This window comes from Typopeltis vanoorti, chromosome 23, assembly GCF_054136105.1.
Source record: "Typopeltis vanoorti isolate ZY-2024b chromosome 23, IOZ_Tvanoo_1.0, whole genome shotgun sequence".
NCBI lineage: Eukaryota > Metazoa > Arthropoda > Arachnida > Uropygi > Thelyphonidae > Typopeltis > Typopeltis vanoorti.
The window spans coordinates 30,358,968-30,380,440 of NC_143571.1; the positions used below are offsets into that span (position 1 = coordinate 30,358,968).

The following is a 21,473-nucleotide window of genomic DNA, read 5'->3' on the forward strand; positions in this document are numbered from 1 at the left end:
ATTTGAGGTTGTGCAGTTCGTGTATCTTTGAAATGTAGTAACATTTCAGATGAGGTTCAAATAAGATCGTATTCATTTTACACGTTTTTTTGTGCGGCTCTGGTTTTTCACATGCTATCGTCGCTGAATACAAAAATAATATACAGTTAGTGATCAGCATTAGATTTTTTAGTTTTCCTAGTGTACAAGGCGTTGTGATGTTATTGCCCGGCGAGATTTGATATCATTCCATGCTCGATTATCTATTATATGATTTTATTTGCTCGTCATAAAAATCTTGACGGCATTAATTGCACAAGAAAAGTCAGCATAACCGTAAATCATCGTTAAGAACTTGTTTTAAATTGCTGGTTCCATTTACTTTTAGTGGTGAAATTTCTCATACAATCTAGGATTACAATACTCCGCAATGGGTGGCAAGTCTGATTTTCCGTAAGTAAATTTGTTTGAAATAGTTTTACTTATTTTTATAATGTTCTTACAAAATATTTTATTATATTTTTTAAAATGATACTTAAATAATGTGTTGTAGATGGCTGCATCTTCTGTGTTCAAATATCTAATTTGTTTGTCACTGTACAGCCGTTTTTTTAGTATACACTGGAATATTTTAAGTAAACATTTATTAATTTTAAATATTTATCATTAATCACTACCAGTTTATATAGCTAATCTTTGCGCTTATACAAATTACTTAATTTGCTTTAAAGGTTAGGGAGGAGTCGATAGCGTACATAAGTCTCTATTTCCTCCGTCCCTTACATTAAAAAAAAAAAAAATCTAAAACCCGCGAAGATATTATTATTATTATAACATTAACTCGAAGTCAAAAACTCATCGAGAAACATCCATGGTTAAATTCAATATGTACAAAAAAGTGACTTCGTGTTTTATTGTACTTTTTTATTATTTTAGAAAGACCGGCTAATGACCAGTTATGTTTCGAAATATTGGTTGGTCGATTGGTAGAGTCTCTACTATTAATATCTCACGAAAAAAGGTAAGCAAGTTTGAACGCGGTTAGTAGTTGGAAGAATCATTCGATGCTGTTGGCACACTCTCCCTCGATGAGTCTTTGGACTCCCTGGAGGTGTCACATAATAATAATATTGAAAGGAATTTTTTTTTAAATTATACTATATGAATACTTCCGATCTGTAATTTATATTGTTTATAAATTTTATTATTTTTTTATAAAATCACTATTCTTGGCTGATTAGTATTTAAATATGACGATTTTTATTTTCACGATCAATAGAATTACGACAATTAAACTATAGAATTATAAAAAGAACGGCAGTAAACAGTCAGTCAGTAACCCTTAAGAAGCTTCTATCGTTGCTGTTTCTTATTCTAGATAGCTGCCAGGGTTCGAAAGGGACCTGTCACACACACACACTGCAAATAAGAACATCGGAATTTCAGGTTAGGTATCGGAGTGAACTATTCGGATGCATGTTCGTTGAAAGGCAGTATAAATTTTGATAGCGCGGCTTTGGTTAGAGTATTATTATCCAAGTGTATGCAAACAAATACACTTGGATAAAGGATTAAACTAAATTTATTATAGTCTAACCAAGCGGGAAAAAACTTCCAACATATTTCTCTAAATCCAGAGTAATTTAATAATAACCTTTTTGGCAGCTCGTATAGGTAAATATGACTTCTCCATTGCTTCTGCCTTAGTATCACCACTTCTGGGTCTGGCTCCCACTGACGAGACCTCAATAAAGGTCGAAACCGGTCTGGGTAGTGGCCCTTCCCTTAAAGCATAACATTATACATGTCCGCAAGGAGATGTGTTTTGCATTATGGGAGATACTGAGACAAGAAGTGATGAGAGCTTGGTCCACCTTTACCACGAGTTGCCTCAGTCCTGAAGATACTTCAGGCACAAACTTTGTTGGCATACACTTGGATAAAGGATTAAACTAAATTTATTATAGTCTAACCAAGTGGGAAAAAACTTCCATAATATTCAATATCTTTCTTATTCTAAGATTTGATTGCAACTGACAAAGTAAACTGATGCAGTACTTCTTTGGTTTCTCCTTATAATGTATAATATTTTTATCTATGGTACTGCATTCTTTTAGCACTTTTTTTAACAGCTAAATTGAACAACTTGGAATGTCCAAAATTAAATGAGTAGGACTATTACCAGAATCTTTTTTCCCCCTAAAATAAACATTTTTTTCTTTTCTTTTTTTTTTTTTAATATCATTCCCGGAGACAAGAGGTTTCAGAACCTACATAGTAAATTGATGCCATATATTTCTCATTCATTTTTTAAAAACTATCAAAAATTTTAAAGTAAATCTGATATTTAAAGATTTTTAAGAAAAATAAAATCCTTCTAAGAGTCATTCAAATCTGTATGCTATTATCTTTCATTACTGTGTGGTGTTTTGGTGAGATTATAATAATTCAAGAACATTTGTAATTTATAAATAATGATACTGATATGATTTGTAACGTATAGTATTATAAGTTTTAGTAGTATTATAAGTTATTCCAAAAGTATAAATATAAATATTTTGCAGATTATGTGCATTAAGTATCTAAAATTCTGGCTAGTGTTTATTTCAGAAAAGATATACTTGTTTTAGTTACTTCTGTAGCATAGTTGGTAGACCAATGGGACATGCATTTTTTATTTGAAAAGACCTGGGTTTGCTTCTTTTCATGTTGAGAGATCTTTCTGTGTGCCTTTTTTTTTTACCCCAGTCGAATGGGTGTTAGATATTCTAATACACTGGTGGCAAGATTTTTTCCTCCCATAAAACAGACAAGACTGGCCAGAGAATAGACACATGCAGTTGGCTTGCCATGATGAACCTTATAATTCCATGTATTATCTAATAATAGTGAAAATAATATTTGCCACTGAGATATTTGTATTAATCTTCATAATATTGGAGTAATAATCAAGTGGTGTGCCCTTCCATCGTGAATCCTGGGATTCCGTGGAGGTGTCACGTAATAATAATATTAATAATAAATTTTAACAGTACAAAAATAGAAATCATAATTCATTATTTAATTTCTTATTTTTAATGTTAAACACGTGTTTTGATATATTTAGATTTTTTCATATATTATCTCTCTCTCTCTCTCTCTCTCTCTCTCTGTTTCCTTCCCAAACATGGATGAATATGCTCTTACTCATAACTAAATTTATTGGGATGAAAACGGCAGAGAGAAATAATTAAACAAGTTTAATTGTTCCAATATTTCATCCTATCACAGAGACATTTTTGGGGATACATCATTAAATATTTAATAACACAATAAGTGGAAGGCAGACTATTTTAAGCCTCAAGTCCTATGAGAGGTACCGTCTATGGGAGCTGTCGGGCAAGAGGCCTAAGAATTAGTTTACCAAATCTTGGGAAGTTTATCATAATCATATTTATTTAGATTAGGTTTTTTTTTTTTTAAATCTGCTGCTGATTTTTAAAAATTGTTATTATGAAGCATGGTAGTTTTTTTTTTCCCCATCATATACTGTTCAAGGCCAGACACAACTGACCATAGTTGTGGTAGCTGATGTATTTCTTACATTCACCAAGGTAGATCTTCCAGTTCAACCATATTATGATTAAGGTTGCAAGAACAAGGAATCTTGCAAAAACCTGGAACAGAGAGGGGAAGAAGTTGATCTTTAGAAGAGTGGAGGAAGGAATCCAGCTTCATATGAAGTTTGAAAGCCATGCAGCGATTATAATTAAAAGTTTTGGCTATTTTTTCTGAGGTGTCCCAGATATTGGAGTCATAATAGCAGTACTGTGGTCTGTATGTTGAGAGAAATGTGAGGATTTGGGAAAAATAACTAATTTGTTGATCTTTTTGGTATTGTAACCATTGGATAAGAAGGTCTGGCAAATAAAGGAGAGTTTGGCTGTAAGTCAAGCTTGTAATGGGAGGTTTTGATGATATCACCATACTGTTCAGAGTGAAGATGATGGGAAAGTTTAGTATCTACCTGTGTGGGTAGGTTTTCTGTAAACTGAGAAAGAAAAGGTGCCATTGGGAATTTGTGTGATTAGAGTATCTAGAAATTTCTTTAATTATTTCTCTGTGCTATATATTCATTCTATTAAATTTAATTACGTGTAAACCAATATCTAAGCATAAATATGCTGTTTGTTGGATTATCATCAGTATAGCACTATTTTAAGTGTAGAAAATCTTTTGAGCTCTGATTGTTATTTATGCAGTTGGTGCTCTGATTCAAAAAAGTCAAAAATGAGGTTTAGATAATCCAATTTCTGTGCTTGAGAGACCAAAAAACAGTACCTTTTTCAGGCCTTGAAGTAGAAGTGTAGCCTTGCACTGGTCATTGAAATTCATCTAGCACTTACATTCACTAACATGCATATAACTATGAGATTTAATCCTGTGTCCTGTTGGGGAACTGACTATCCACTCCACAAATCAAGCTGGCAGATCTGCAGTCTACTTACAGTAATTTTCTTAATGCTTTTTTTATTAAAATTCTTTTTCAACAATTAAAATTGAGGCTGAGATTATCATTAAGAAAACATAGAATGGTAATCCCATCCTTAAATGGTTGTAAAATTTATAGCACATTAGTAACATTGGCAGACTAAAGTTTTAAGGCCTCTAATAATCAGATCACTGGTCTCATAACAGATGTAAGACCACTGCCCTGCTTGGATAAACATTGAAAAGCATATGCACACACAGTAAGATTTAAATCTGCCTGTAGATTGGAAGGATATTTTTTTTCAGCTAACCAGATTTGGCATAATATTGGCAGACTAAAGTTTTAAGGCCTCTAATAATCAGATCACTGGTCTCATAACAGATGTAAGACCACTGCCCTGCTTGGATAAACATTGAAAAGCATATGCACACACAGTAAGATTTAAATCTGCCTGTAGATTGGAAGGATATTTTTTTTCAGCTAACCAGATTTGGCATAATATCATAATATGAAACAGTGTGGTACTAGCCATGTACCACACTGTTTCATATTGTTTTATCCATCATATTCAGTTACATATCATAGAAAACGTCTATTATTTGGGTAATTGCAAAAATATGATTGGTTAGCAAAAAAACAGTAATCCATATTTCTGGTTTATGTATATTTACATTTATTCATATGTCTCTATAGCAAAGAAATTTTTCCATGTTACTTCCTAGAAAGGAGACATGGGTTTAAATCATATGATGGAAAGAATTTTATTGATTCTTTTTTAGGCAAAATCAAATTAGTGTCTTAAAACAGGACAATAGTTTTTCTCTTAATGGCTTAGGATTTTTCTTCATGCAAAAAAATGTATGAGGGAAAACCTTTGAAGACATTTGTCTACAGATGTAATATGTAGTTTTATTATGTCTGTTAGCTGGTTAGCAAATGTCTGTCTAATATTATGTTAATCAGAAAATAACAAGCTGTATTGATAAGGTGTGCACCCTAAACATCTACTTTATAATGAATTGTAAGTTTTATTAGTATGATCAACAAACTTCCAGAGATACAAAACACCTTAGGGAGAATGCCTTAATTACTAATGTCTCATATTGATATTTTATGAAGATTACAACAGATAATTATAATTAAAATAATTACATTTACTATATTTTGCTAAAGTCAAATTAACATAATCGGGACACAGTATACAGGGTTTTTCATCTCGCATACAGACAGATCGGCCCTTCAGAACACATGCAATTTACAGACAAAAAATACTAGTTGTGGTTGGTAGTGGTGGAGGTGGGCGGTAGATGGCGTTGATGGAGATGATTCGTAGTAGAGGTTCGGTGTAATAGTTGAGACAGTTGTAGGTGTCCTCTCGCGATGAGTCTTCGGACTCCTTGGAGGTGTCACGAATAACAATAATAATATACAGACACTGCATGCAGACACTACATGTGACTGAAGCAAAGAAACAGAATAAGGCCTAAATAGGCCTTATTTTGTTTGCACTATATAGTAGACTTGATTGCCCTTAAGCAAAAGATCATTTCTCAGATATGAGGCAGTTTTATACATCCATAGTTAGATAGTTTTTCAGGTAGAAGATTCAGGGAAAAGTCTTTCTTTCGTGCATTTGCTTCTGTGAAGAGGTGGTCTTCCTCTAGTGGATTCTTTGAAGAGTATCAAAGGCATAATCTGCAAGTCCTGAATAACCATAGTGATAATACCAGATAGTCTTTGTGCTTTCAGAAATTCTGATGTTGGCTGTTTGACCACATTAGAACAGATTGTATCCACATGGTGTTGATGGCCAGGAAGATTTAGGAATTGTAGCGGGTCTGGCAGAAACTTGGTGAGAATGCCAGGTTTTCTCCCTCCCTCAGGACTTTTGCAGAAGTGGTATAGATAATATGGCAATGAATTTACAATAAATCTGTGTTTGGGGAAAGGGAGAGGTCATTATTTATTTTATTTTTGATCCCTTTGAGGCTGTAATGCTTTACTAAGAGGTATTGTGTATGCAATTATATTCAATGGTGAGAGCATTGTCATCAGGGCAAATCACTTTTGTGCTATTAAAACTTTGAATGCATAAATTGCCATACATTTTACTGATGAAATTTATGCCATACATAAATTTCATCAGTAAAACATTTCTAAAGATGTTTCATAATAAAATACTTTTACTGCCGTCCTGGTTGGCCAAGTGGTTAGCATATCCGCTCTCCAGCCAAGAGGCTGCAGGTTTGAATCCCATCATCAGCATGGATGTTTGTGATTGTCCTACTAACTCTGTGTGGAATGGTCATCTGCAACCCTACCACTTCTTCTAGCAGAAGGCTTCACTCCCAAAACCAAATGTAAAATTTTTTAATTTCAGTAATTACTAGTACAAGTGGCATAATTTTTTTGGTTGTATATAAAAGTAACTGTTGGTTCACAATTAATATCTCATCTAAGTGGAGCATTACACAGGAAAGTTAATTGGTGGAATATTAAAAAAAAAAAAAAAAAAAAAAACTTGCATCCAGCATCCATCTTGTCGGCCGAGTGGTTAGTGTATCCGCTCTCCAGCCAAAAGGCTGTGGGTTCGAATCCTGCCATGGATGTTTGTGAAAAATACTAGTGGCGGTGGTCGGCTGTAGATGACGTTGGTGTAGATGATGAATGTAGTTGAGTGGTGGTGACGGAGAGTTGTGGAGTAGTTGCCCTCCCTTGATGAGTCCTTGGACTCCCTGGAGGTGCTATGTAATAATAATCCACTGTGTGTAGTCATTGACTAAAACATGGATATAAGGTGTAAGGTAATTGATATATTTCATCAGTTTGGGTGGTTAATGTGTTTTTGAAGAAACAATCCTAAAATGATAACTGGGATTTATTCTTCATTTGGAAGAGAGATAATTAGCATCATTCTCTAGATGTGCTGAGCACTGGTATCTATGTTAATATGACTGTCACTTTCAAAATGATATTTTCATTATTAACAGGAAGCGAATACTAAGCATTATGCACGCATACCTATCATATATTTCCTTAAACTCATTCACTGACATAGCACTTGCGGTTACCTCCAGCAGTTCATATCACTTTTCACCACTCTCCAATCAAAAAATCTCCTTCACTTCACTGCTAACCACATAACCCGCTTCCACTGGTGATCCCATTCGTTCCCCTTCTGTCAAGTATTGAAAAATTTTTGTTTACACTAACATAGAATCCCTTTGGTAACTTGCGTGTGTGTTATATCCCTCTTCCATGTATGAATCATTTTCTGTAATCTACATTTTTATTTTTTCCTCATAAAATAGTCCACTTGGTTATTACCCGTTCCTGAACCAAAGCCTTATAAAGAGGAATAATAACATCCCTACTTGTGTGACAGTAGCTGACGATCAGTTCTGGTTGAAGTGTATAACTTTATAATCATCATAATAAAAACACACATTATTATTACATTAAATGTTAATTGTGTATGGCGGATATATTTATTTAAAAAAAACGGTTGATTTCAAAAAATTATGAATGGCTCAAAAACATTAATGTATACATATTCCCCAGAGTGATTTTCGTTTTAGATTAAGCAAATATGTCGCTCGGTTTTTCGATATTTGCAAACATCGCTCTGAGGCATTTGTTAATGCAAGTTAAATTCAATTAAGTTTTACTTGAAAAATTAACCTTTCGTAGACATTCACATGTGCGATGTTAATGTCATTGTTGTGCCGACACTAAAATTTACCTTGCTCGCTTGTAAATAATAATTACAATCAATCAAATTATTTATTCGCATTCCGGTTTCATTTAGTTTTATTCCACAAGCTTTGGAACAAAACTGGACTATTATACTAACTGGCTGTAGGTTTGTATCCCGCTGTAGATGTTTAAGTGTCATAACTTTAAGATACCTGAAAAACATTACCTGTAAGTATTAGGTCAGTAGATTAATCTTTTTCTGTTAGTAAAATTTAAACCGCTTTGACTGATTGATTAGAAACCAGCAAAATAATTTAAAACATTTGCGAGTTTTGATAGTAAGCTGACGAATGGGCGTATGTTTTCTAATTATTTCCTTTATTGTGTAATAACTAGTTTTTATGTAACATGCTTCCTATTGGGCGTGTCATCGAACAATACTTGAGCAAGCTAACAAATTATCATTCTTTAAACGGAGCTTTTATTATTTCTTTAACGAACCATTTAAAAAATGCTCAGAAATATCATATATTTTGACCTTGTCCGGCCATGCCATAAAGGAAGTGGAATCATAATTCTCTTAGGGGTCATGGCCTTGCTGCTTTCATACTTTTCAAGGACGCACTTCTGGCAAAGACTGATACTGAGTGATGACGTTATTTTTACGTCATTAAATGGCGCTATGTCTAGTAATTGGTACGATTGTCTGCAGCCAAGTACACGTTCATTCACGACTGTAGCAGCTTCATCTAAAAGGTGATGCGATCTTGATTGGAAACAGAGCTGCCAAAAAGTTGGAGGTTTTATTATTATTTTTCCCACAGTGTTCGAATTTTTTATAGATACTTTTGATAGAGATATAAGGAATTTTCTGCGTTTTAAGAGAAACATAACAATAGTGACATCAATTTACAGGCATTAGTGGATTTTATTATTTTTAACTTAAGCAAAAATAATGGAAAACAAATATGGATGGAAATAGTTTTTAACTTATGTTCACTACACTGGGGCTATCATTTAAAAAAAAACAAAAAAACTAAGGATGTTAACAAAATATTAAAACCTTCCCACTCTAGGAAGAAATATGCATTCCCCCCCCCCCCCTCGAATCCTGAAACCAGGACATTCTCGCAACTATAACAAATAACCCACTCTATTGTTCGCCATCGATGCAATTTTACTTATCTGGCAGAAATCCAGGTTACCATATTTGCATCAACGTATAAAATGAATTCGTGCATAGCACAGCAGCTTTGTCACTAAAGATTTATATATATGATATATAAAGTAGTCTTTTATCGGCTGATGCCATCTGTATTGAATTGCTGCATTTGCGTTGTATTTCCTTGATTTTCAAAAGAGAGGCAGAGCACTTCTGACTTGAGCATTCTAAGATAAATCGTTCACCTGCAGATTCTTAACCTATTTATAAGGCCAGGTGAAAGGTTTTATGTTAAGTGAAAGGGGGGGGGGATATTTACAATAAATTACTCATTTTATCCAGAAACTGAAATACATTTTATTCATCCAAATCACTTTCGAATACTGGCAGAAAACGATAAAATTTCACCAGTTTTCTCACTTGTGTGAATCCAACCCACGAAAGCTTGCTACAGTAATGTGGGTAAATGAAAACGTTATCAAGCCTTTTCGGTCTCCTCTAGTAATCAAGTTTTGGTTTCACACCAAGTGATGATATTGAGCTACCAACTAAAGGCAAACACCCACTCCAACCCACAACACATTAGCTAAGAGCGGATACGCTTGTGCACTCGGCCAATACCGCGATTCTAAATCAGTTTCACAAACTCTTTGGTCATCACTTAATTCTCTAGACTCTAAAACGATTATATTCATCACTACACGCATGTTTGCTTACAAAGTGGAACTTAGCAAAGAAAAAAAAAAAAAAAGACATCTGCATCGTCGGAGACAATTAGTTGGCTTGAGTCTATTTTACTTGCTGTATTAAACAATGTAAGGCAAAAATAATGTCCATGAAGAATGTTTTTATTTTAAATGTAAATTTTTTTAACTAAATTTTTGATAGTTCATCAACCATCAACTATTCAGTGATTTATATATAATATGCAAACTTTTAGTGACTATATAAAGGATCAGCTCACACACACTGCAAAATTTAAAGAACTCTGGAAATGGAGTAAATATCTCAAGAGTTGGATATATGACGAGCTACACGTGGAGCTTGCATATAATTGGCTCACCCAAATTAAAAAAAAAAAAAAAAAAAATTCAAAATATTTCTTACTGTCTTATCTCGGTTATTTGACTTACTTATAATAAATACATTTAAATAACACCATTGATTTGTGTTAAATCGTTCTTGCATTTCAATCATAGCTTTCGACGACCATCTTTACGAATAAAATTATGAAAAGTTAACTAATTTTACTGCCCAGCTGGAGTGAGACTGCCATTACTGGCCTGCTCATTAGAGGTTTGAAAAACTACAAAGAATAAGGTTCCTAGCTTATCTAAATTTATCCCATCCGCCATACTAATATTCTGTAGTAAACATTTGTGATGTACTCATGATAATCATGCAGACGTCGCAATTGTATGCACTATTTCTAGTTTCGTAGGCTGTGAACATCAAGTTCCAATAGCAGTTATACCAGTAGTTTCAACTCTACTTTAGTGAATTGTTATTTATATATATTCGCTTTACAAATTTGTCTGTTGGTGACATTTATTTGAAGTACTGTATTATACATGACAAAAAGTTATATTATTTTTACTGCTATTTTGCCTGCTTTTGTTTAAGAGTGCCCGTTTAGGAAGGGGCACTCCTAAACAAAAGCAGGCAAAATAGCCGTAAAAATAATAGTTTTTAAGAAGAGAAACAGGAGTTTTCCCAGAAATAATACCTATAGAAATTATATTGTTTTCATTCATATTTTAGCTTAGTTAGCAAGGTTGTGCTTGAATTGATTTCACGACTTGTTTTCATCCATTAATTTCATTATCCAAGTTCTACTTGTGTGGTGGTGGTGCTGCTACTCATTTGACATTGGTCAAGTGAGTAGTAGCCAGTATGGCTCGGAAGAGTAAAGAACCCTTATAAGATAAAACGATTTCCTGATTTTTTTTTAAGGTTTGTTTGTTGTTATTGTGGTTTTTACTGATTTCATTCTGCATAGTGCACTAATATATTTCAAGATATTGTTAAGTTAAAATAATTTTAAAAATAACGCTAAAAACTCACTAGAACAATAAAGCGGCATCGAAAGCTAAGGACAACGAAAACGTAGATTCGGGAAAAGAGAACCTTTATATTGATGATGTAAAAAATTAACATATGAAATATCCAGATTAAAAGGAATAATTAGAAAACCGACCAGAGAGTTAGAGAAAACAGCGAAACGATAAAAACTAAGTCTTAAAAAAAAAAAAAAAAAAAGGGAAAAAAAGAACAATAAGAGTTAGGAAAGTGCACAAATTCGTAAGTTATCAATGAATAATGGTAAAAAGAAGTTATGTGATTCGATAATTAAATTTGCGCTTGATGGCAGAGTCACTACATCAACCTCCCTGGGAGCTAAAATAAAGAATGACAAATTCGGTAGAGAAAAAAAAAAGGGGGGGGGGAATGATAAGAGGAGCTGTTATGAAAAGCTTGATGATTTGAATAATTTCTAAATTAATTTTATTTTTCAACATAATCTCCCAAAGACTAATACATTTATTCGACAGGGCCATCGCCAGATTAGATCGCGCCCTAAGGCAAACAATTAAATATCGCCCCTGATGGATTATAAGACAGAAATATAAGAAAATCTCCAATTACCATTTTGTTTTTATTACAAGATAAACATTAATGCAAAACGATTACATAATAATATTAATTTAATGTTTGCTCTACGGGGATATCACAGAATAGAATTGTTTTTAAGCTCTTCTAAATTTAAATTATAAGCGATGTCCGCTTCTATCGATATAGTTGCTAGACCAACCAATTTTTCTTGGGTCACCGCAAATAATTTTTAATCAGTTGAAGCTTGGAAAAACTTCTTTCCGCACTTGCTAACCAGGAATTGTTAGCATAGCGACGGCGCTTACCGCAATGAACGAGAATATGGCTGAACGAGCGCCCTTATTAAGCCGCGCCGTGAGGCAGGCTGCCTCTATGCTACATCCTGTTGACGGTACTGTATTCAGGCGATGCTTCAGCGCCATTATCCCGTCCCTGTAGTGGTTTCTCAGTAAGATCTGCAAAATATCCCCCTACAGCTGCAATCACCTCTTGATTCGAAGAAAAACGCTGATCAGTGAGGAAGAGTTTTAGTATGGGAAAGAGATAGAAGTCAGAGGGAGCCAAATCTGTGGAATAGGGTGGATGGTCCAACAATTCATAATGCGGATCCCTTAATTTTCCCATTGCCAAAATGCATTTGTGGGCATGTGCATTGTCCTGATGAAAGATGATTTTTTCATCTGCAAACCGGGTCTTTTCTCACGAATTTTTTCGTCTAGTCTGGTTAAAAGATTGAAATAATATTCCCCGGTTATTGTTTTACCCTTTTCAAGATAATTAATAAACAAAATCCCTTTAGCATCCCAAAACACCGATGCCATGACCTTTCCTGCTAATGGAACCGACATTGTCTTCTTTGGCGCTGAACAACTGGCTTCTGTCCACTGTTTTGACTGTTGTTTGGATTCTGGTGTGTAATGGTGAATCCAAGTCTCATCCATAGTAAAAAATCGACGCACAAAATCGGTTTTATTCTTGTTAAAACGCTCCAAGCACTGTTCAGAGATTTTTCATGCGAGTGCGTTTTTGATCTGCTGTGAGCAAGTGCGGCACCCATCTTGCGCAAAGCTTTTTCATTTGCAATTCTTCATGCAATCCCACGTTCAACCCGTCGATCGCAGAGCGATTTTTGCTCGATCTCTTGTTTATTCCACCTTACTTGCAAATTTAATTAAAACTGAAAGCATAATATTTTATTGATCATTATTTTGTATTGTTTTTTAATTCTCTTTAAGTGTATTGCTGTTGTTTATATATTTTTCATTAAAATTGTCAAATCAGTAATTTTCTTATAAGTCCGGGTAAATGAATTAATTTGGATCAGTGGAAGTCAAACAGCCAGCCGAGTGACTACGATTATAAGCAAAGCACATCGTTTGCGTTTCGTTTATAATCATGTTTACTCGTAACTACATCACACACTTCCCACTACCCACTGTTAGAATTTCAGTTGCTCTAAATTTATCGTTGGATTTATCATTATTTTGTTCGTTAATTGATAAGTTATAAACAGTTTTTATTTTAATAAAATATTTAAAAGTTATTTTTTTTTTAATTTGAGGATAATCATGAGTGTATCAAAGAAATCGAAGACGTATCATTTTCACAAGGAATGGGAAATGGATTATTTCTTTACAATGGTAAATGGAAAGTGTCGTTGTTTGATTTGTAATTCATCTGTAGCAATTCCAAAAAAAAAAAAAAAAAAAAAAAAAAAAAAAGGTAATATTGAGAGACATTTTCGATCGCTACATGCAAAATATGATGATTTTCCCCAAAATTCCGAAATGTGTGAATAAAAAATTATAAATTTAAAGGCAGGACTTTCTGGACAACAAAATACGATTTCGAAAGTAATAAATAAACCAATATCAGCCACTATTGCATCTTTGAAAGTGTGTCATTTATTAGCAAAAAAGCCTTTTACGGATGGTGAGTTAATAAAAGAATCGTTTCTTGCAGTAGCAGAGTCTTTATTTCCTGATTTTTAAAATAAAAATGAAATAATTTCGAATATTAAAGATTTACAACTTTCTAGAACAACGGTTATGAGAAGAGTTGAAATTTTAAGTGCCGATCTGAATAGTCAGTTAATGTCAGACATTCGCCAGTGTGTTGCGTTTTCATTACAATTTGATGAATCAAACGACTTCACTGATACTGCTCAGTTAATGTCAGACATTCGCATGGTATTTCAAGATTATTCAAGTAAAGAACTTTTGAAAATTGTACCATTATTGGGAAGGACTAGGGGAGAAGGCGATGAATTTGTGAAACAACACAAACTTCCGCTTATTAAACTTGTGTCTAATACTGATGGTTCTCCTGCAATGATAAGTAATAAATCAGGCTTCATTTCATTATGTAAAAACGATGACAAATATCCAGATATTTTAACGTACCACAGTACTTGTTAGTGTGTTATTCACCAACAAGTGCTGTGTAGTAAAAGATTAAACACAAAAGATGGTTTGGATATTACATTTAAAATTGTAAATTCTGTTTGAGGAAAAGCCCTGCAACGGCGATTATTTAAATTACAGACAGATGATGATAGGGAACTTCTGTTGTTCAATAATGTTCGCTGGCTCAGCTGAAGTAAATTTTTAGAAAGATTTCTTGTATTAATTAACGATATAAAATTTTTTCTTGATGAAAAAGGAGATATTTATCCACAATTGAGTGATAAAAGATGGGTTGTTACACATCATTTTTAGTAGATTTCTGTACAAAATTAAGCAATTCAAATTTAGAGTTACAAGGTAGAGATAAAAATTTAATTGTCATGTTGAGTTCAATAAAAAGTTTCCAACAATACTTATTTTTATTAAAGAAAACTATAAATGACCGCGAATTTAGATCTTCCATATTTCTTAAAATTTTTTGAATAAAATCAAGAAATGCTTTGCTGTGATTTAAAAGAATTTATTCGTGAAATAGAATTAGTTGAGGAAGAAATAAATTCAAGATTTAAAGATTTTAATAAAACTGAAATTATTGTATCTTTTATCAATAATCCATTTCAAGAAAACTTGAACATCACAGAAATTTCAAATAAAACTAGTGGGCTGTTTGTTATAAACCAAACTGAAGTAGAACTTGAGATAATAAACATTCAGAATAGTTTACATTTAAAATCAATAAACAATGAAGTCATTTGGAAGTATACACATGAAAAATTCCCAATATTAACTGATATTGCGCGAAAAATTCTGTCGTGTTTCGGATCGACATACTTGTCAGAATCCGCTTTTTCAAATATGAACGTCATAAAAAATCAATTAAGAAACAAATTACAAATGATCATTTGGATGATTGTCTGCGATTGGCCACTTCTTCATATCAACTTGACTATAAAAATATTGCGAGGTCCAAACAATGCCAAATTTCACATTAACTTTTTTTTTTTTAATCAACCAGCATTTCCTGTAACTTGTGAGTTTGTAATCAATCTGTGTTTTTTCTAACTTTCGTTTTCCAAAATAGAGAAATAAATATTTTATTCCAATATGTTTGTTGTATTAAAATAATTAAAAGTGATAAATAAATTTTTAAATACACAAAGTTTTTAGGGCTGGGAGAGTGGGTCCTCCAAGTGAGTGAGCGCATTTAACTGCATAGTTGTGCGTAATCAGATATCAGGTTGGGGGAATGTGATCTATATAAGAGAGTATATCGCCGAATAACTTAGTATAAAAAAGTAGCTCGCATAGTAAAAAAGGTTGAACACCAGTGACCTATAGTGTCAGCAATTTCTCGCAATACTCACTTTGACTCGCCGGTCATCCAACCATATCCAACACTTGATTAATGATTTCTGGTGTTACACCTTTTGGACGTCCTTCACGTAGATCATCTTCAAGACTGGTACGGCCACGTTTAAACTCGGCAGCCCATTTCTTAATTGTCGAAAACGAAGGATAAGAGTGCCCATAAACTTTTATGAACTTCGAGTGAATTTCTTTTGGCGTTAAACCTTCTTTTACAAAGAATTTTATAATAGCACTATATTCACTTTTATCCATTTCGAGGGATACAGACAACACTTTTGCTTCAGACAGCTGTATAAGACAAACTACTTAATAGAATGACTTGCAATTTTACATGGATGATTATGACAGATGTACCAACTTAGAAAAAAAAAATCTTGATTATAGTGTTGCCATCTATGGTCGAGGCCGAGAACTTTTCAGACCACCCTCGTATGAGTTAAGGAAGAGGACCGTGATGATAAATGATTCGATCTGCATTATGTGCAGAAGAAATGGATGCGAGTTTTTGAATGTGTGGAGTTGAGTATGATGGTAATAAATAAAGACTTGTATAAGAGGGATGACCAGCGCTTGAATAGATGATCTGCCTAGAGAAATTTATTGGAGTGGGACCTAATGCAGAGATTAGGGAAACTAGATAATCTTGGGAGGAACGATAAGAAAGTGTGCAAGTTCAGTTATGGTGTGTAGAATAGTGATACGAATGTCAATGAGCATGATTATGAATCCGCTTGAAGTGCTGTACTACGCTTTAGGTTATGGCATTTTGAGTGCATATGCGAATGGAAAAGAAAGGTTCCTAACCGAGCCAAGAGTAGACTGCAGACATAAGTATACGAAAAAGCGAGGAGGTAACTTCCTGTAAAATCAGGGTAACGATGCAGTTTTTCAAAAAACTGCATCATTACCCTGATTGGATACTAAACGAGTAATTGTTATGGGTCTTAAGTTATTCGAATATTGATTGGATAGCAGAGAAAACTCATGATGAGAATGAAGAATTTATTTAGCTGTTACAAGACATTTTTATCAAGCAGCATGTGAAAGCACTTCAAGGGCATACAGTGTTAAATTTGATCATAGCGTCAGAAGCAATCTCAGTTACGGATGTGACTGTTTGTGACCAGTTGGTGCCAATGATCATGCTGTACTGACTAGGGGAAGTAACCAATCATACGGATGTTGCAATTAAGACATGTTGCATGATGAATTACAAAGTTGAAAATTATGACGAGCTCAGGTCCAATTGCATCAGTCATTGAATGGGGAAGATATCAGTAAATGCATGGGCAGCTTTGAAAATGTGCTTAAATAAGATAGTATCTGAATTTGTCCCTAGAGTTCGAAGAGCAAATGGGATTGGAGGGAAATCGATGCGCAACCTTATTAAGCAAGAAAACCATAAGAAGATGTAGAAGTCATTGTGAGAATAAGAGTAAGAGGAGTTATGAAATGTATAAAACACAGGCCATAAAAGTTACCAGTATTGTATGGCTAAGTTGGAGCGTGAAAGAAATTCACTGTGCTGACTAAAGACAACCCAAAAGAATTTTATCGTCATCGTCAAGTAAAAGAAAGAATGTGGAAGAATTCGGTACGCCTACCGAATGCATACGTACACTTGTTTCAGAAGCAGATGCGATTGTTCAAATAATCAATGTCCATTTGTGCTAAGATCTATTAGCATAGTGCACGCTACTACTACTACATTGAATGAAGAAAGGAAATAGCGTGCGTAAGGAGGAAGTTCTAGAGCTGTTGCATAATCTGGATAAGAATTTGGTAATAGGAACAGATGGGATATTATCACTTATGTTTAGCCGAACTGGATAGGCCCTTGACATGTTTGTATAATTTTTTATCTTGGCTCAGGAAAAACCTACAGGAATGGAAAGAATATGTGATAATCTCATTGCACAAGGAATGGTGCAAAGACTGTGTTTATCGACTATCTATCTCTAGAGTGATTAATTTTAGAGAAGTTGGTAAGAACTCGCATGCAGAAATGGGTTGACTAACAAGCCATACTCTGCACGGAATAGCGTGGTTTTTGTTAAAAAGAGCTCATGGCTGACCAATTTGCTCTTATTTTATAATGTTACAGTTGAGTTGGATAAAGGGAATGGAGACACTGTGATACTGTATGACTTGTCTGCTTCCATAAACATTTAATATATCACATGAAAGGCTTACATAAATTGGAGTATATGAAGGGTGTGGATCTGCCAGATTTAAGGTAACCAGTGCAGTGGTGTCTCTTCTTCTCTTCCGTCTAAGACGGGTTGAGTCTTCTCTTGAGCAGGATCTTCCAGTCCTCTGTTCCTTGCTGTTCGAAAAAGTTCCTTATATGTTCTGCATCCCGAGATGTTCTTTATTAATTTCAGCCAGGTAATTCTTGGTCTTCCGGGTCTTCTTTTTTCAGTTGGAAAAGTATTGATTAGGACGTTAGGAAGTCTGTATGCATACAGTGTGTTCAAACCATCTCAGTTGTTGTTTTCTAATTTTTTCTATTATTGTCTTTTTATACAATAGTTCTTGCCTGACTGTGATGTTTGTTTTCTTTTCTATCCAACTTGTTCTATTTATTTTTCTTAAGCATTTCATTTCAAATGCCAGCAGTTTTTTCTCCTCTCTTTTTTTTAACTGTCCACGCTTCTGCTCCATAGATGACTGTTGGTATAATTATTGCTTCATATAATTTGATTTTGGCTTGCTTAGATATCTTGTTTGTTTTCCAGATTGTCTGGTGGTCCATCCTATCGCTATTCTGTGTTTGATTGTTTTGAGTTCATCTATTGTTTCTGTTAGTTTTGATCCAAGGTATATGAAGTTGTCTACTTGTTCTATTTGTTTTCCGTTTAGGGTGATTGAGATGGTAGTTCCGTTCCTCCCTATTTTCATCACTTTTGTCTTTTGTATATTTATTGTCATGTCATATGTTTTACAGGTTTCGTTTAGCTTGTTGATCAACTTTTGTAGTTCATTTGGGGTTCTTGCAAGAAGGACGAGACCATCCGCATATTTGATATTATTTATGTTTAAACCATTGACATTGATTCCAGGCTCATTGTCTATTGCCTTCTTTACAACTTCTAGATATATGTTGAATAGGCATGGGGATAATGGGCATCTTTGCATTACTCCTTTTTGGATCTCTATGGGTGCTGTTGTGAGTGTGTCCTTTTTAATTATTGCATTTGTCTTAGAGTAATATTTTATCAGAAAGTGTATTATATATTTGTCTATTGCTTTTTCTAGTAGAATTTTAAGAAGAATTTCTCTGTTGTTGCTATCGAAAGCTTGTCCATAAAATAACAATATAGCTCTTTATGGTCTTCCCAGCTGAGCTCTGCTAGTTGGTGCAATGTGAAAATTTGGTCTATTGTTGAATAGTTTCCTCGGAAACCAGCTTGTTCTATGCCTATCATTTCTTCATAGGTGTTTTTTTAATCTATTTTGTATAATTCTTATGAATATTTTATAGGTGTGAGGGAGTAAGTTGATTGGTCTGTAATTTCTGCAGTCTCTTTTGTCTCCTTTCTTGTATATTGGGATGATCTTTCCAGTTCTCCAGTCATCTGGGATCTCTCCTGTTTGTAGTATTTTATTGAATAGGGTTGTTAAATATTCTATTGATATGCTACCTCCATATAACCACAGTTCAGTAGGGATAGTATCAATGCCTGGTGCTTCATTGTTTTTCATCTGTTTTATTGGGTATCTAACTTCTTCTTGTAGAATTTTTGGGTGATAATTATTTCCTTCTATTGTTGGCATTGTAGTTTTGTTTCCTTGGTGGAAGATAGTCTTAAAATGGTTTGACCAGATTTTTCTTATATCTTCAATATTCCCAGTTTCAGTCATCTTGTTGTTTATCATTGTTACTGCTTTTGCTGAGAATTCTTTTGTAATTTCTCTTACAGTATCATGGAAGACTTTTAGGTTGTTTTGTTGGTATGCTTCTTGACATTTCTTAGCTTTTTCTTCTAACCGTTTTTCTTTGGCTTTTTTGCATAGGTTATCAACTTTATTTTTTAGTGCTCTGTGTTTTTCTCTATTCTCTTCATTGTTTTGTTGGTTTAGAAGAAGCTTGACCTCTCTTTTTTCTTCTATTGTAGCTAGGATTTCTTGGGTTATCCACTGTTTGTTTATTGGTTTGGTACCTAGAGTGTCTTTTGCAATTGATAACACTGTTTCTTTTCCTTCTTCCCAGTATTTTCTGCTGTTCTGGAAGATGGAGGGTTTTAATTTCAGGCACAGCTGTTCTAAAAATCGACTTCTGCTTGAGCTATCTTTTAGTTTTGATAGGTTGATGTTTTCTTCTTTTCTGATATTGTTTTTCCATTTGAATTTTATCTTCACTTTGGCAGTTAATATTTCGTGGTCAGTGTCGAAATCAAAACTTCTTAATGTTCGTACATCATTTACTGATCTTTTCCATTGTTTGTTTATGATGATATAGTCTATGCAGTTCTTTATATTACCATCTGGGGATGTCCATAGGACAATGTGTTTGTAATCATTAGATCGTTTGCTTTACAGAAGTGGAGTAATTGTTCTCCTCTGTCGTTAAGCTCTCCGTATCCAAATTTCCCCATCACATCTTTTTTGTCTGCTGTGAACTGTCCTATTTTAGCATTAAAATCTCCGATCACTATCGTGAGTTCTCTATTTTTGGGATTATCTATTTCCTGTTGTAGTTCTTCATAGAAATTTTCTATTTCTTCCTCTGTCTGGTGCATATATTTGGATTATTTTAATTGTTTGACCTTTTTCTTTTGCTTGAAGTTTGGCTGTGATTATTCTAGGAGACACTGGGTTTATTTCAATTACTGAGTGTGTAAGTTTCTTTTCAATTAATAATGCAACTCCTTCTCTGTGTATGTTATCTTTTCTTCCGAAGTATAGTCTTCCTTCTGGTAAATCTATGAATCCATCTCCGCGCCAATGTGTCTCTGATAAACCTAAAATACTCCATTTCAGTCTTTTAAAATTTTCCTGGACTAATTGCAATTTTCCAGGTCGATATAGGGATCTTATGTTGAGGGTAGCTACATGTTTCACGTCCTTGGCTGGCCACATTGCTGATTTCTCGCCTACTGTATGTGGTCTTCGAGTAGGAGCGTCGGTTGTCCCGTACGCAGTAGCACTATCTCGGTTTGTAGACTTTTTCTCCTGCTCATGAAAGTTACTGGCATAATAATGTAGCCAGCTTGCCATGCCTTTGCTACATCCTTTGGTCCACGGCTCTTTATTCAGAGCAGTGGTGTAGCTAGAGCTTTTGTCGCCCTCTCAATACACATCAGAAATACTACAAAAAGTCAAAATGTTTATTTTTGAAGTAAAACTTTAATTCCAACATTCTAAAATGTTATTTTTCTTGCTTTTCTGTTAGCAGAATCGTCGATGACATTGGCGAAGTATATTTCATAGTAATGTAGGTAATTCTTAATCAGTTTTAATTTAGAAAAACTCCTCTCACAACTAGCAACACTTACAGCAATTGTGAGGAAAATTCCCAGTAGTATTACAATATTTGGAAATGAGTTCTCGAGACTGTATTTTAGAATTAACTACAAAAGTTCAAAAAGGTTCAAAGTGCTGCCCGTCGGCGGACCGTCCCCCCCCCTCTAGCTATGCTTCTGAACCAGTGGTGTTTCGAAGTTCACTCCTTTGACCATTTGTCTTTAATCTATGCATTAATGATATTGGAGAAGGCTTGACAAGATATTTTCAGTTCTTTGCTGGTGATGCAAAGATAGGCAAGGACAATCAAAGA

The 21,473-nt window shown here is 34.1% G+C and overlaps 1 protein-coding gene across 1 annotated transcript in view; it reads left to right on the forward strand.

Moving 5' to 3' along the window:
• The first annotated feature begins 11 nt into the window (after window positions 1–11).
• LOC150093727 (mitochondrial glutamate carrier 1-like) overlaps window positions 12–21,473 on the forward strand; it is a 158,300-nt gene continuing 136,838 nt past the window's right edge. The window contains exon 1 of the mRNA XM_090412653.1: window positions 12–432. Within this exon, the coding sequence (XP_090268779.1) occupies window positions 410–432 (23 nt within the window). The 5' untranslated portion in view covers window positions 12–409. The remainder of the gene's footprint in view (window positions 433–21,473) is intronic.